The 15,444-nt window shown below is 36.6% G+C and overlaps 1 protein-coding gene across 6 annotated transcripts in view; it reads right to left on the reverse strand.

The window, feature by feature from the left end:
* Window positions 1–5,875: 5,875 nt before the first annotated feature.
* RERG (RAS like estrogen regulated growth inhibitor) overlaps window positions 5,876–15,444 on the reverse strand; it is a 113,152-nt gene continuing 103,583 nt past the window's right edge. For all 6 annotated transcript variants that reach the window (XM_038576897.1, XM_038576899.1, XM_038576900.1 and 3 more), the window contains 2 exons: window positions 9,191–9,264; window positions 5,876–7,625 (listed from right to left, as the gene is read on the reverse strand). In XM_038576897.1, the coding sequence (XP_038432825.1) occupies window positions 7,218–7,625; window positions 9,191–9,264 (482 nt within the window). In that variant the 3' untranslated portion in view covers window positions 5,876–7,217. The remainder of the gene's footprint in view (window positions 7,626–9,190; window positions 9,265–15,444) is intronic.

A 15,444-nucleotide genomic window follows, 5' to 3' on the forward strand; every position in this document is an offset into this window, starting at 1 on the left:
TGATTTTGTCTCACAGATCATTGATCCTTTCTTCATTATTGAGTTTTTAGTCTTTTTTTGCCTCTCTGCTTCATTTTGGATTGTTTGTATTTCTGTGTCATCATTTGAGTTCACTGGTCATTTCTTCAGGGTCTCATCTAATGTTAATCCAATTTAGTGTTTTATTATTTTAGATATTTTATTTTCCTCTAAAAGTTACATTCGGGGGGCTCCTGGGTGGCTCAGTCTGTTAAGCATCCAGCTCTTGATTTCAGCTCAGGTCATGATCTCAGCAAGTCCCATGTCAAGCTCTGTGCTCAGCAAAGTCTGTTAGAGATTCTCTCCTCCTTCCCTCTCTGTCCCTCCCCTGCTCATGCTTTCTCTGTCCCTCAAATACGAAAATACATATCTTTTTAAAAAAGTTACATTTGGGGGGCATGTGGGTGGCTCAGTGGTTGAGCATCTGCCTTTGGCTCAGGGCACGATCCGGGGTCCTGGGATCAAGTACTGCATGGAGCCTGCTTCTCCTTCTGCTTATGTCTCTGCCTCTCTCTGTGTGTCTCCCATGAATAAATAAAATCTTTAAAACATTTTTAAAAAGTTACATTTGGGCCTTGTTTATACCTTTCATTTCTGTCCTTATTATGCTCATGTCTTTTTCTATCTTCTTGAGCATATAAAGCATATTTGTAATAGCTGTCTTAAGCTCCTTGTTAATGTGATCATCTCATTTCTTGTTCTGTTCCTATTTATGAGTCATATTTTCTTGTTTCTTAGCATTCATGGTACTTTTGTTTAAAAAATATTTTATTTATTTATTCATAAGAGACACACAGAGAGAGGCAGAGACACAGGCAGAGAGAGAAGCAGGCTCCATGCAGGGATCCCGATGTGGGACTTGATCCTGGGACTCCAGGATCATTCCCTGGGCCAAAGGCAGGTGCTCAACCGCTGAGCCACCCAGGCATCCCTCATGCTACTTTTCAACTGGATGCTGACATTGTAACTTACCATTTGGGTGCAGGATTTTAACAATTTATAGTGTATGAGGCACGTTTCTAGTACAAAATCAAGTTACCTGGACTCACTTTAAAAAGTTTCAGACTTGCTTTTAAGTTTCACTGGGGCAGATACTTAGAAGCCTGGTCTTGGACTAGTTTATAGTCATAATTAATACAATATCTTTTTGAGATCTTGTGTATTACCTGATGCCCTAAGTATTACAACATCTTTCTACTCTGACCAGTGGAAATACAAACTGTTCCTAGCCCTAAGTACACTCCCCAAGTTTTGGCCTATTTTTGGGGGGGTGTATTTTTTTTTCTTCAGCCTCAAGTGAATTTTTCTCACCATGAGAAAGTCCATACTCAACCTAAGACTAAAGGGAAACATTCTAAAGATCTCTAACAGTTTCACTCTGTAAAGCTCCTTTCCTTCCAGAAGTTCTACCCCCAAAATTCTTACAATTTGGCCTACTCAAACTGATTTTTGTCTCCTCAATTCAGTAAGACTGCCAGGTTCTGTCTGCGTATGCACTACTTCCTGCAATTTGCCATTTGGCAGTAAGTTGGCATGCTTTCAGTTTACCTCACTTTTTTCCTTCCTCTCAGGGACCACTGGAATGCTTGTTGTTCAAAGTCTGAAAACCATTGTTTCAAGTATTTTGCCTGATTGTTTCTACTTGTTTAATATGTAAGGGTAAATTTCCTATCTGTTACTCCATCATAGCAAGATGAATGCTATACTTTTAACACTAAAAATGAAAATCTATCTCTACTGAAGCAAAGTAAATCTTGCTTCATTCACAATCATGCAAATGAAGCTCAGCTTCCAAATAACTAGTAGTCCTAACTTGTTTAGGAATGGCATCAGCAAGATGCCTGAATAAGACCTCCCTCACATGTATTCTACCCTCAACAATAAAAATCTGGCATTTATTCATGGATAAAAGTGCCTTTGTGGGGACTTTGAGGCCCAGGTAGGAGATTCTGAAACCATAGTTGGTCAAAGACTGAGGAGAGACATTTTGAGAAGACAGGCTCACAAGCCTGTGGCCGACTTGCCAACTGGAATCCCAGCTACAGACACAGAAACAGGCTCTATATATCTGAGAACTCAGCTAGAGCCCTATTTGGTGTTAAGTCTGTCACCAGCACCATAGGCTAAGGGACCCAGGAGGAGTCACACCCACCTGTGTAATAGACATACAGGCCTCAGTGACACCTACAGACCCTGACATGGCCTGTGAACAGGCTCCAGCCCCTCTCAACTGTGGTCCAGGAGACCCTGGAGGTAAAACCCACCAAATATGGTCAGATTGCAGATTGTGAAAGGGCCCTATAACTGGGGTCCAGTCTATCCCATCCAGTCTATGGCCAGTTTTGCTGCCACAGGGACCCTGCAGGAGACACTCCCATCTGTGTCCCTGGAGGTCCTGGAAGGGCCCTATATACTAGGCATCATCTCTATCCCACCTGCATCACAGGAAGCTGGCAAGGAACCAGGCAGGATAAATTGCAATCTGGGCCCCCAGAGATTGTAAAAGGGCCCTAGATGCAGAAATCTTTTTAACAAACAGTGTTGAAGAAACTAGATATTCACATGTAAAAGAATGAAATTGAACCCTTAATTTATACCACTGATAAAACTAACTTGAAGTGGATTAAACTTAAATGTAAGACCTGAAACCACTAAACTAAAGGAAAACATAGAGAAAACTCTTTGACATTGATCCTGGCAATGAATTTTTGGATATGACACCAAAAGCACAAGCAGCAAAAGCAAAAATAAGCAAGTGGGAGTACATGAAACCTTAAAGCTTCTATACAGCAAAAGAAACAACAGAAAGAAAAAAAAACCTATGGAATTGGAAAAAATATTAGAAAGTCATATTTCACATAAAGGATTAACATCCAAAATGTTTAAGGAACTCATATAGCTCAAGAGCAAGATAATAACAAAATACAATAATCCAAATAAAAAATGGGTAAACAGCTTGAATAGAAAAATTTCCAAAAAACATACAGATGGGCAACAGGCACATGAAAAGATGTTCAACATCACTAATTATCAGGGAAATGCATATGAAAACCACAATGAGATATCACCTCATACCTGTTAGAAAGGTATTATCCAAAAGACAAGAGACAACAAGTATTGGTGAGGATGTGGACCCTAGTGCACTATTAATGGGAATACAAATTAGTACAGCCATTATGGAATTTCCTCAATAAAGTTCAAATAGAGCTACCATATGACCCATCAATCCCATTTCTGGGTATATATTAGAAGGAAACGAAATCACTAATGTCAAGGAGATATCTGGACCCCCATGTTCATTCATTGCAGCATTACTTACAGTAGCCAAGATGTGGAAACAAGTGTTCATCAATGGATAAATAGATTTTCTAAAAAGTGAAATTAATACATGCATACACATATTTGAATATTTTCAGCCAGAAAAAAAGGAGGAAATCCTGTCTTTTGTGACAACATGGACAGACTTTGAGGACATTAAACTAAATGAAATATGTCATATAGAGAAAGACATATGCTATATGATTTCACTTATATGTGGAAACTAGAAAAAGTCATAAAAACAGATCATAGAATGCTGGTTGTCAGGGGTAGGGGTGGGGGAGATGTAGGAATGTTGGTCAAAATCTTCAAACTTTCATTTAAAATGTAAGTTCCAGGGATCTAATATTCAGTAAGGTGACCACAGTTAACAATACTGTATTATATACTTGAAAGTTGTTAGGAGGGTAAATCTTGAATACTCTCACCACAAAAAAAGGTAATTATGTGATGTGATTAATATGAATGAATCTTATTGTGGTAATTATTTCACAGTATATATATGTATCACATCATCGTCTTGTATACCTTAAACTTACACAATGTTTCATGTTGATTACATCTCAATAAAGCTGAAAAAAAAGGGTACTGGTTTCAAAGCATAAACAGCAAATTTTCCTTCAAATTCCATTTTAGAACAGTTGTATAGTATCAAAGCAGAGTAATACCCAAGCCAAAACATTTATTCTTAATTTTGATACCTAATAGGAACTATTTTAACATATTATCAGACTCAATTTTTAAATATCATGGCTCTAGAGCATGAATAGACAAATACACCAATGAAACAGAACAGACAGTTCAAAAACAGACATATATGTATGCTAAACATAGCATTTCACATCTTTGGAGAAAATATATTTATGTCATTTTTTTCCTCAGAATCCCCCAATAAGCTCAGGACAACTGAATTCAAAATTATTCTGATTAAATCTGGCCCAATGAACTGGCCACTTTCTTATAATCTTCAAAGTGGACACAGGCTGATTTAAGAAGAAATCTTAGTTGGTATTATACTTTGAACCCCAAATATTGTGTTTATCTATGTATGTGTATTATACATGTTATCTGAAAGGAAGATCCTGAATTATGGGTTCCTTCTCTCAGTGCTGTGAGGCATACGAATACAAACCCAATATTTAGAAATAAGGTTTTTTGAAGAAAAGGAAAACAACTACAAACAGCAAATGTTGGTAGTGGTAATGTGGTGATAACAACCCATTATTCAAGAACACACAGGTTTCCATCATTAAAATATTCTAAAAAAAAAACCCCAACTTATTTATAACCTTTGTTTGTGGAGAAGCCTGAGGCATGAGAGGAAAAACTAATTTATATTTGTGCAATCTCATGTTCTTCTGTAATTACTCGTTGGCACGTATGCCAGTGGTTCTTTGAATTTTTAACAGGTCTGGATTTGTATGTATATGTCTAGGGAAGTTGCTGGTGTTGTTGACTGTGAATTTCATTTCCTTAGTGTTTGACCCAAAATAGCACCCAGGTATTTCACTCTCCTTAGGAGCTTACTCTTTATAAGAACTGGCTGAGATTCATCTGCAAGTATAGGTATGAGACAGTGAAAGAGGTTGTGATTCTAGAAGGTGGTAACATTTAGAAAAGAATTTTACTCTGTTTTCCCCTTCTATACCCTGTCTAGATGGACATTACTGAAAATGAATCACAGGTTACCTACCAAGTAACCTTTAATATTTGGTTACCTAAATTTTCAGTTTTATGCATTTTTGACATTTTTTCTTATTCCCAAATGCCTTATTATTTTTTCTTTCTTTTAATTCCTTCCCTCTGTTCTCCATTCTGTTTTTTTTTCCTTAAGAATGATATAAATTAAAAAAAAAAAGAATGATATAAATGGCTCAATTGCTTTTAATTACTACACTCTGTGACCTTTCATGTCTCCTTATTTTGGTTCCATGCTATTCCTTTTGGGTAGAATATTCTCACCATCTTTCTTTCCTGAGTTGCTTGTATGTATTCTTCAATGCTCAGCTAAGACGCTAACAAATGGAATAAATTGTGTTAAGTTATATGCCCAACTTATATATAAATATTTCCTGATGAATGAATGAAAGCATAAGTGAAGCAAATCTTCCCTAAATTTTCTTCTTCCTTGTCTTCATCCCCACAGCTCCAGAAGAAGAGCTATATGTCAGTCTACTAATAAATTGTATTGGATAATAAATAGTATGGGCTCTATGGTCACATTGTCCCTCTGGGTTCAAATCCTTGTTCCACCTACTAAATAGCTGTGCAATCATTTTTTCTTGGGGCTCAATACCTTAATCCCTGCAATTGTGATCAGAGCAATATCTCTTGCATAGGGTATTTGAGGATTCAATGAGATAATACACAAAGTGCCTAAAATATCACCTAAGCATTCTACCAAAAGAGCTATTATTATGAATGGAAGCTTATTTTTTATATCACATGCACTGCTTTGTCAACTCTGCAATTTGATTGTCTACTCGTCTCTTCTAAAATTACAAACTTTTCATGTTATCACAAGAAAGACTGCTGGATGTGACAGAATGTGAAAATTATGCTTTTTATTGGATCACATAAAATAGTTACACCAAGTTGTCCAAATGCACTGGTGAATTAAAGCCTCCAGCTCTTACAAATTTTTATACATATATCTATGCATTTATAAATACACACATATGTAAAAGATATATATTTTCTTCTAAAATAAAGTGCCCAAATCTTGATATGTGGGGGCATAATAGGGAAAAAAAATCATAAAGTTTTATCAGTTACAGACTGTACTTTCACAATATAAGGATCTGTTTTACACACACTTATCCAGGTATAGTGAACTTTAATTACTCATTCTTTTCTGAATTCTGAGTGAATTAATTTATCCAAAATATTAGAAGTCATATAGCCAATTTAATGAATCAGAAGCTAATTTTTCTTACTGTGCCTAGCATTAAATCCTTGGCTTCCCAATGGAAGGGTAGTTTAGCTTCATTCTTAATTTTCCTGTGTTTTGGACTGTTGTCTTTCTGCTAAGATGATAAGTGGAGAGATAAATGAATCAGACACCTCTAATTCTAAATCCTCTATTAGCATTCAATAAAAATCAGGGTTTGGTGAAAAAAACTTTTAATGTCTTTACATTGCCCTGGGCTTGGTGAGAAATAGCCCAGCAGGATCTGAATTGAAGTATCCTGCTGCCTCTCTTATGATGAAATCTTACTGAAGCGACAGAAGAATCAGAGTACAGTGATCAAGAGCTCATTGAGAGAACCCACTCAAAATGAAATGGAACTCTACTACAGTGGAAAACTTTGTGACAACAGCTTTGAATTTAAGAGCAGAATAAGGGCTAAAAGAAAAACTAGATAATTTAAGATAAGTAAGAAAATTCTCATTTCAAATAGGAACTAGGGTTCTACTCCCTGCTCCAGTATCTCAGCTTTCTTCCTGGGGTTTTATTGTATTTTCTATTATCTTACACTTTTAAGATGATCATTTGCAGTCTTTGACAAGGAATGGAATTTCAAAATGCCTTTGAAAAGCCTTCAACCTATTGAAGCAAGGTGAGGATGCCTAAAAATAGCTTAATATGAACCCAGCCATTTCATAATCTCTGGTGATTACAGGTTCAGACAGCAATAGAGTGGATCTTATTCAAGCAGGAAAGGGAGAAATTGTCAGCACTAAAATCGCATAAAACACTCTATAACTTCTCAACATATGGAAGACCTGGGAACAATGGGAAGTCCAGACATTTCTCAATGTCAGAACAAGGAATGGAGTATTTTCTTTTATTTTGAGACGAAGAAGGGGGAAAAATGGGCAAGAAAGTGTTTCTAATTACCTGACCCACTTCAGTAGGGTCTTTTCAAGAACAGAGCCACCTAACTACTGATTTTAGTGAGCATCTTGTTAATGGCTTGCTTGACATGTGTGGTGGAGCTTCGTCGCCTTGTCTTGCCCTGGACCATCCTCCTGCGACGCACCTCTCGACACAGCTCATAGAATATCTCCGTGATGTTTCCTTCTCCAGTGCAAGCAGAACACTCATAAAAAGCACATGCCAATTCGGTGGCCAGCTTCTCCCCTTCTTCTGTACTAACCTGTCTGGAGTGGTCCAAATCAGCTTTGTTTCCAACCAAGATAAGAGTCACATTCTTAGGCTTTTTTATCTCATCCAGGATGTTCTTAAGTGGGAGAACTTCCTCAAAACTTCCTCGGTCAGTAATGTCATAGACCAGCACAAAGCCTTCCCCCCATCGCATGTGTCCTTCCCTCTGAATGGTATCTTCCTGTTGACAAGGAAACAATGGCAGTTGGGGAATTGGAAGTCATTTCAGTGTATAGATGTTGCTCATGCTAATAATTAGTCCTTAATTACTATTCTTTATGTTTGGTGTCATTAAAATGTCTTGATAGTATGCCCATACAAGCTTACCTTCTCAATCAGCTTGGAATAGAAGCATTACTTACTCACAGACAGATATGTCAAGGAACTAAAAACATTCTAACTGCATAGACCTTTTACTTTCTGCTTCTAATTTTCTACTGGACATATTATTAAATCCATAATTACAAGAACTATAAAGAAATTATCTTAGTTGAGTGCACTGCCTCCAAGGCTTTTCATCACAATTAAAGAATCGGCAAATAGGTAACAAACAAGTAGCTCTTTTGCCACCCTTTAGAGATCAGATTTAGAGGCACAGCTTAGTAAGTGGTTTTGATTTCGTTTTTTGCTTTAATCTCTTTTGCCTGCGGATCATAAACAATTGGGCACCAGGGACAGAAAAACAGTGAAAAATTGTATAGTGAGTCAAACTCAAAGCCAAGGGCTTTTGGCTTTTTTTTTTCTATCTAAACACCCCCAAAATATTACACCATCCCAATAATGATAGAAACTCATTTGAAGTGATTTTCAAAGGGGGTGATCACTCTTTCCTAGGAAAGCAGCATGCGAGATTTGAAAATGCATTGCTCACATGGGCTTATATAACTCTGCAGGTATGTAAGTCCCTACCATGTCTCTCTAGAATCAGGGATGGGTGGCAGGGAAAGCATATATAATGAGGTGATGATGAGAAATAAAAGTGTCTAGCTGGTTTCAAGAACATTTCTTGGATTAAATACATTAGTTCAAGTCTTCTTCAGGTCATAGGTCACTGATAGAGCACCATGGAACCTTTCAGCTTCCTAACTTTCACTCCTATCGGTCATTTTATTCTTGGGAACTAAGCTTAGCTATGAACCTAGCTGTAATCTCAGAACTGACTGACATTAGGACAAATTTATGTTAGCTTCCTTTGTTATGGATTGCTTATTATACAATTATGTAGCTCAAATCTTCAATAGGATGTTGTGAAGTCTGGAAAGAATATTACAGGAGAGATTCCTAAAATATTCTGAAAAAAGATTTGGAGGTTATATAAGTTTAGAATATAATATATACTGAAACTCTTAAGGATTCATCTTATACCTTGGCATAGAAGGCTCTGAGAACTTCCCTATAACAATACTTGTTTAACTCTATCAGAGCATTTCAAAATACTTAACCATGAACCTCTTAATATCGTGCCAAAATATATGTGGGTAATTCTATTCTAGATGATGTCATCTGGATGTTATAGTATTTTCAATCCTCCTCCCATCCTGCTAAAGTACTGGGTAATTTATATAGGTATGCATACATAAGCTGTTCCATATATGTTAGTATATAAATAACTAGATAATCAAAGAGAAAAGTCTTTAGGCATCATTAGTTAGTTGGAGGAAGGTGTCTTAATTTTATTCATAGTATGCATGTATACATCTCATTTTTATTTGATCCAGGAAATTTTTATCTGAACCCTTTATTCACCTGACCAGCAGTATCTAGTATCTCCATGGTGACAACTTCATCATCGATGGTTGCTTGGTGTCGATAGGTGGATTCTGAGAGAATGAGCAAAAAAAGATAAAAAAGCAAATTAGTTCATGATTTAATTTGATGTTTAAATTACAAAGTTGTCATAGAAGTACATCTGTTTATATAGCATAAGGGAATGTGCATCCTAGAGAGGAGAGGATGGATGTGCAAGAATGTGCCATTTCTATACTCTTTGAAATCCTAGAAGTACAGGTTCTCATGTGCGAGTCACAGATTTTCAGGGTATATAGCATGAGGGTATATCACCTGAGAGAATCTTTGTCTCTTTGCTCATTTTATTCTCCTATGAGGCCAGCTTCCTGATGTTCTCTTCCTTCTAAAATAAGGCCTCTACATCCTAGACTGAGAAAATGATTCCCACAAAATGCCTTCTACCTTGATATTCCTAAAATCCTGTTTCAGGGAATCACAGTTAGTTATTGTACCTGACAAGATGACATATAAGCAGGAGTTGTTCATTGCCTTCAAGACTCCAGCCCTGGAAATGCAGTGGACATTAGATAAGGTGGATAAGCCATTCATGTAAAAGATGACCATGTAAAGCTATGAGAAACCCTTGTGGCAGTAAAAGGCAGTTAGGCTCCATGTTTGGTGGTTGTGAGGAAAGCAGAGGAGGGCTGGGTTGCACAGAGAGAGATGCAACAAAGCAGAGTTCTCCTGCTCATGTTACCTCTTCAAGGTAGAAAAATGACAATAGCTCAGTGCCAGCTGAAGGCTGGTAGGGTAATATCAGAGAGGTCCCCAAACTCTACTGGGGTGAGGAGAAGTCAGCAGATACAAGAACTTTGGGTGGTCTAAGTGTGCCTTTCACCACATGACATGGCCAGAGGTTAAAATAAATACCAACTGGTACTGCTCTGTATAAAAACTAAAACAGTTGAAATAATGAACTCAACAAATGATTGACTGAGCCAATGAAGGTCAGGTTGAAGAACTCTTTCAGAAGGCATCAGTACATGATAAGAAGAAGGAAACTGTAAAAGTAAAATATAAGAGAGATGGATAATTGAAATAGACATGTTATTATCTCTTATAAAATGAGCCTCAAAGAGAATAAAATACACTTGGGGGGGGCAGTGAAAATACTTGAGGCTGTAATAACTGAGAATTTCCCAGGAGGGAAGGTCTTGAAACAGTTCAGATCCAAAGGACTAAAAGGACAAACAAGGAAAACATCATATATAAACTATATATATATATATATATATATATATATATATATATATATATATATATATATGAAACATATATAAAACATCACAGCAAAATTTAGGGATATCAGTGATAAAGACAAATTTTAAAGGGTCAACAGAAAAAAAGCACATCACCTATAGAAGGACATGACTCAGATTGACATTAGACTTCTCACCAGTAAAACTGAACTTGAGATCCCAATGGAGTAAAATAGACTAATCAAACCACACCAAAAGCAATCAAGAATTATAATTCTTGATGATACCAATATACTGGGGTGGGAGGAGTGGGGAGACACAAGAGGCAGTTCTTTTTTAACCACAGTTTTTGTTACTTTGCTACAAATATAATCTCCTACCTAAAAGACAAACTGCAGAAAGGAAGCTTAACTAAGTAGCATAACCCAGCCTTCTGCCTGCCATCAGCCCTGTGTCATGAACATTGCCATAGGCATGGCACATGGCTGAAATCTTTTCTGAACAGTACAATTTAAAAATGAAGTTATGTTCAATATATTTTAAAAGAGCATATTTTGCAGTATTGTTATTCTGTTAGAATAGGTAATCTGTATGTGGTATGTACAATGATTCTCAATTCTAGAACATTCCATCCTCCTACTCTTTATGTTAAATGAGAGATTATTATTTTGCTAATTTAATGCTCTAAAATACCATGTGTAGCAACTTCTCATCTATACATGTTCTCTTAACTACTTCCTTTTGCGTCTTCAGTGCTCCAGTTTGACAAGGAGAGGCCCAGACAGCAGCATGCATGTTAGGATCTATACCATTTCTGTTTCTTCCACTACTGTTCTGTGGTGGCCTTTGTGCTACCTTCCTTTTTAAAAGGGCTGGCATCAGCCTTAGGGCCTGAAAAACAGAGTTCTGGGCTCTCTTCCATTTCTTTACACCAAAAGTTGTCTGACAGACAGGGACATTTTTCTCTGTTGCTTCCATGATAAATAGGATATGTATTTCAACCACAGAAGGCCACAGTAGGGGGGAAATAAAATATAATGAAAATTGTATGAAGTTGTGTGATTCTTTGGCTGTTTGTTAACTGAAACGAAAATGATGGAATGCAGGAAATGAGGGAATGTCTGCCACAGACATAGCAGCGGGGAGTAGCAGTGATTTCATCTAGGCTGAGTATTGGTTTCATGCCATTTTGAGCCTTTTCTCTTTAAGCCTTTTCTCTCTCATTAGAAACCCATATCTTCATGTAAACAGTGAAGTATAGCCCACGCAGGCAAAATGTTGTGCCTCTAAGCGCTAACTTTAATGAAGCTAATTCTAAAAAAACATATTAAGCACTTTTTGGAATTAAACTTCACTATTCATTCTAAAACAAGAGAAAATGTGTATATGTGGGGAGAGTGGACACACCTTTTATTTTGTTTATGCTAACCTAAAATAGAAATTCCGAGTCTTTTTTTCTTTTTAAAAGGAAGGGGGGGGTGATTGTTTAAGGCATATATCTAAATGAACCAAAATATCATACACTAAAGACCAATATTAGTTTCAAGATGCAATTTGGTATATTAAAAATTATATCTGAATTGCATTGTATATGAACAATACATGATCTAAAACCTGCATTCAGTGACATTTCTATCAATAGAAGTATATTTTGTATACTCCAAGAGAACTTGATGCTCAAAGAGATGTTGTAGATGCTTAATCCTTTACTGATTTAGCTTTTTTTGTGTATTTCGACATATTAATATGGACATTTAGCCAGTACAGTAACAACAGCAGTTAGTAATGTTGATTTATGCTACAGTGGAAATTGTACTGACTTGAGTTCTGTTACTGGTCTAACCTCACACAAGCCACATAATGTGGGATGAATTTACTTCACTCGACTTGTTTCCTTATTTGCCTAATGACGACCTCAATGTTCCCTGCTGTGCCAATACTGAATAGTTTCATGAGTTGGCTAAGTACCTCTGTTTTAGTATCCAATTCAGATAATTTGTTCTGGGTGTGCCTGTCTCTTGTGTAAACCTTTCTTTCCAAACAGTGGGTACTGTGAAGCAGGAAGGAAGAACTAATCACAAAATCCAAGTGTCATTGGGTCTGTCTCCCAATTCCTACCCTCGTTCCTATCTGAGCCTTTACTAACGAGAGAGAGATGCCATAATCCATTCGAACACAGAGTAAAAGGTGCCTCCAAGATGGTAATAGTAGTGGTAAGTGCTGATATGCAGTCTCTCTCTTCTCCAGACACCAACACACACACACACACACACACACACACACAACCATACACATCTAAGCCTTTGTCCATATGCTCTGCCACAATCAGCACTCTTCTGAGGGACTCTCAGAAGCAGGGATTCAGTTCCTGTTGGGGATCTAATCAGAACACAGACCCTGTTGCAAATAGAACACTACACTCACCACCATAAAGCACTTTTGCTGGTCAGATGGTGCAAGTCCCAAACCTCAAAGGCTTCAGTGCTGGTTTTCAAATGCTAGTCATAGACCAGCTCTGATCCCTGACAAACATTTCACTGCGAAATGAGAAAAATTTAAGGAAAACTAAAATTGCCTAATGTAAAGAACTGAACTTTTTTTCTTAGATTATAGCCTTAAAACATTTGGATGTTAAGTATACTTGCCATTCTATGAAATGCAAGTGCAAATAGAATATTTAATTTAGGGACCCCCTGGGTGGCTCAGCAGCCTTCGACCCAGGGCATGACCCTGGGGTCCCGGGATCCAGTCCCACATCAGGCTCCCTGCATGGAGCCTGCTTCTCCCTCTGTGTCTCTGCCTGTCTCTCTCTCTGTATCTCTCATGAATAAATAAATAAAATCTTTTAAAAAAAGAATATTTAGTTTAAAATTAGTTTTAAATAATTTTAGTTCTCTCTCACCTCTGTGCCTTGTTTGTATCTCTAATGGCAGTTCTTATGATAATACCTCTCTTTAGAAGACCAAAAAGCAAAACCTACTGAAATGAAAAGTCCGGGAATCATTTGCTATTATAGATGCAAACATTTTCTTCTTAGTTGTACTTCAGAGCAGTAAATATTCAACTTCCCTAATATGTCGAATGGTGCTCATAGTCTTTGGCTTCTCATGGAGCAGTAATTCTATTATAGGTTGAAAACACTGCACGATTAAAAAATGTTGCTACCTATTTTTGTTGAAGTATAATTAACTTAGAGTGTTATAGTATGCTCCAGGTTTTTGAAGAAGGCTCTGGATTCAGAATTCAAGGCTGTTTTGGCAAATATGCCACTTAGCTTTTTAATGGTAGCTTTCCTTTCTCGTGGTGGTTTTGAAACGCTATGATAGTGTAAAGTCAAGCCCAGGAAATGCTTGATTCATCTTGCATCAAATAGATGGGAACCTCCTGTAGGCTTGAACATTGGTGACTTCTAGCATGCACACACACACACACACACACACACACACACACACACACACCAGTTTCCAGGGTGAGTTAATGAAACCCTCACCTAGAAGTGAGTCATACATCAGATACTCCTGAAGTCTGATCAAGGCTCTTGTTGCTTAGCAGCAGTAATCCTTTCTGAACAGTACAGTACAAGGTCACTCAATAAAGTTTCATTGTTCCTAGTGAGGGAAGCCTGTATTATAAATAACCAATGCAGGCAGATTTCTATTAACAGCAGTTGTTTTTCAGAAGGAATAAAACAAAAGGGACAATGATTCACCTAAGACTAAAAATAGTAACATTAGTTACTGGAACATATTCAGAGAGGTAAAAAAAAAAGAGATAATTTTTTATAAGCTTCATCTTTTGTTGAAATATACTAGGATTGCTAAGTAAAATCAGGATTTTTCTACTGAACTCCGGTAAACCATTAAGGTTCTCAGGAACTATAATCTTTGTAAAGCTTATATAAGTAATAAAAATATCAGAGGAGAGTGGGACAAAAATAGATAATAAATGATTTTTTAAAAACAAGTGCATGTTTGATACAAATATATCATTTTAAGATTAGATTGCACTTATATTAAAAACATGTTAAAAATTACTGATGTTAAAAAACGATTTAAAAGCAAAAACAGAGAAGTAAAGACTAATAAAAATAGATATGTTATTAGATCATAAAAAACTGAATACTATAAAGAGGTGAATCTTCCCAAAGTAATTTATAGTTTTAATTCAATTCCAGAAAATCATGTCATGCTATTATAGAGTTTTAAAAATTGGCCTTAGAGAATAGACTAGAAATACTAGCCAAAGTAATTTTGTATAAAGTTTAAGAAAGAAGACCTCTCTACTGTGTGTCAAAATGTTCTAAAGAGCACAATTATGAAAAGTGTGTGGTATTGGTGGTGGATATAAAAACAAAAGCAAATCTAGAGCTGCATCCTAATGTAAATGACCCAATGTACTAAAAAAAAAAAAACAGGTTTGGAAGTAGGGAGAAAAGGTGGGGACTATTTAGTAAATAGTAGCAGGACAATTTGTCAACTATTTGGAAACACTGTTGGATCTTGAGCCTGTACTTCTCACAAAAGTAAGTCCCAGATGGATCAAGAAGTTAAAAATTAAATAAACTTAAAAGATCACTCTGTATTCCTGTCTCTGGTCAGTTTTTCTTCATAGTATTTATCACTTTTTGACATATATTTGTTTATTGACTCTTCTGTATTTACTAGATTGTTAGTTCAAAAATCCAGAGGCTTTCCTTTCCTGCCTATTGATGTATCCTCTGCACCTGGAATAATCTGATACATAGGAGATGATTTATGATATTTGCTGAATAAGTGAATAAAAGCAATAAAAGGAGGCATATATGGAAAGAAATATCCCTTTTTACCTGAACACTTGTAAGCTTGGAGTCATAACCAAATCAAAACAAAATGAAATTTAAAAAAAAAAAAAGGAATAATTGCCCATTACACTATTCTAAGGCCAGCTCAGCCTGGATCCTGTTACTGGTAAGGAAACAATGTCTCTCCCTCCTTCTCTGGATTGAAAAGTTGTTGCCCTTTACAAAACCAGCCT

Source organism: Canis lupus, chromosome 27, assembly GCF_011100685.1.
Source record: "Canis lupus familiaris isolate Mischka breed German Shepherd chromosome 27, alternate assembly UU_Cfam_GSD_1.0, whole genome shotgun sequence".
Taxonomy (NCBI): Eukaryota; Metazoa; Chordata; class Mammalia; order Carnivora; family Canidae; genus Canis; species Canis lupus.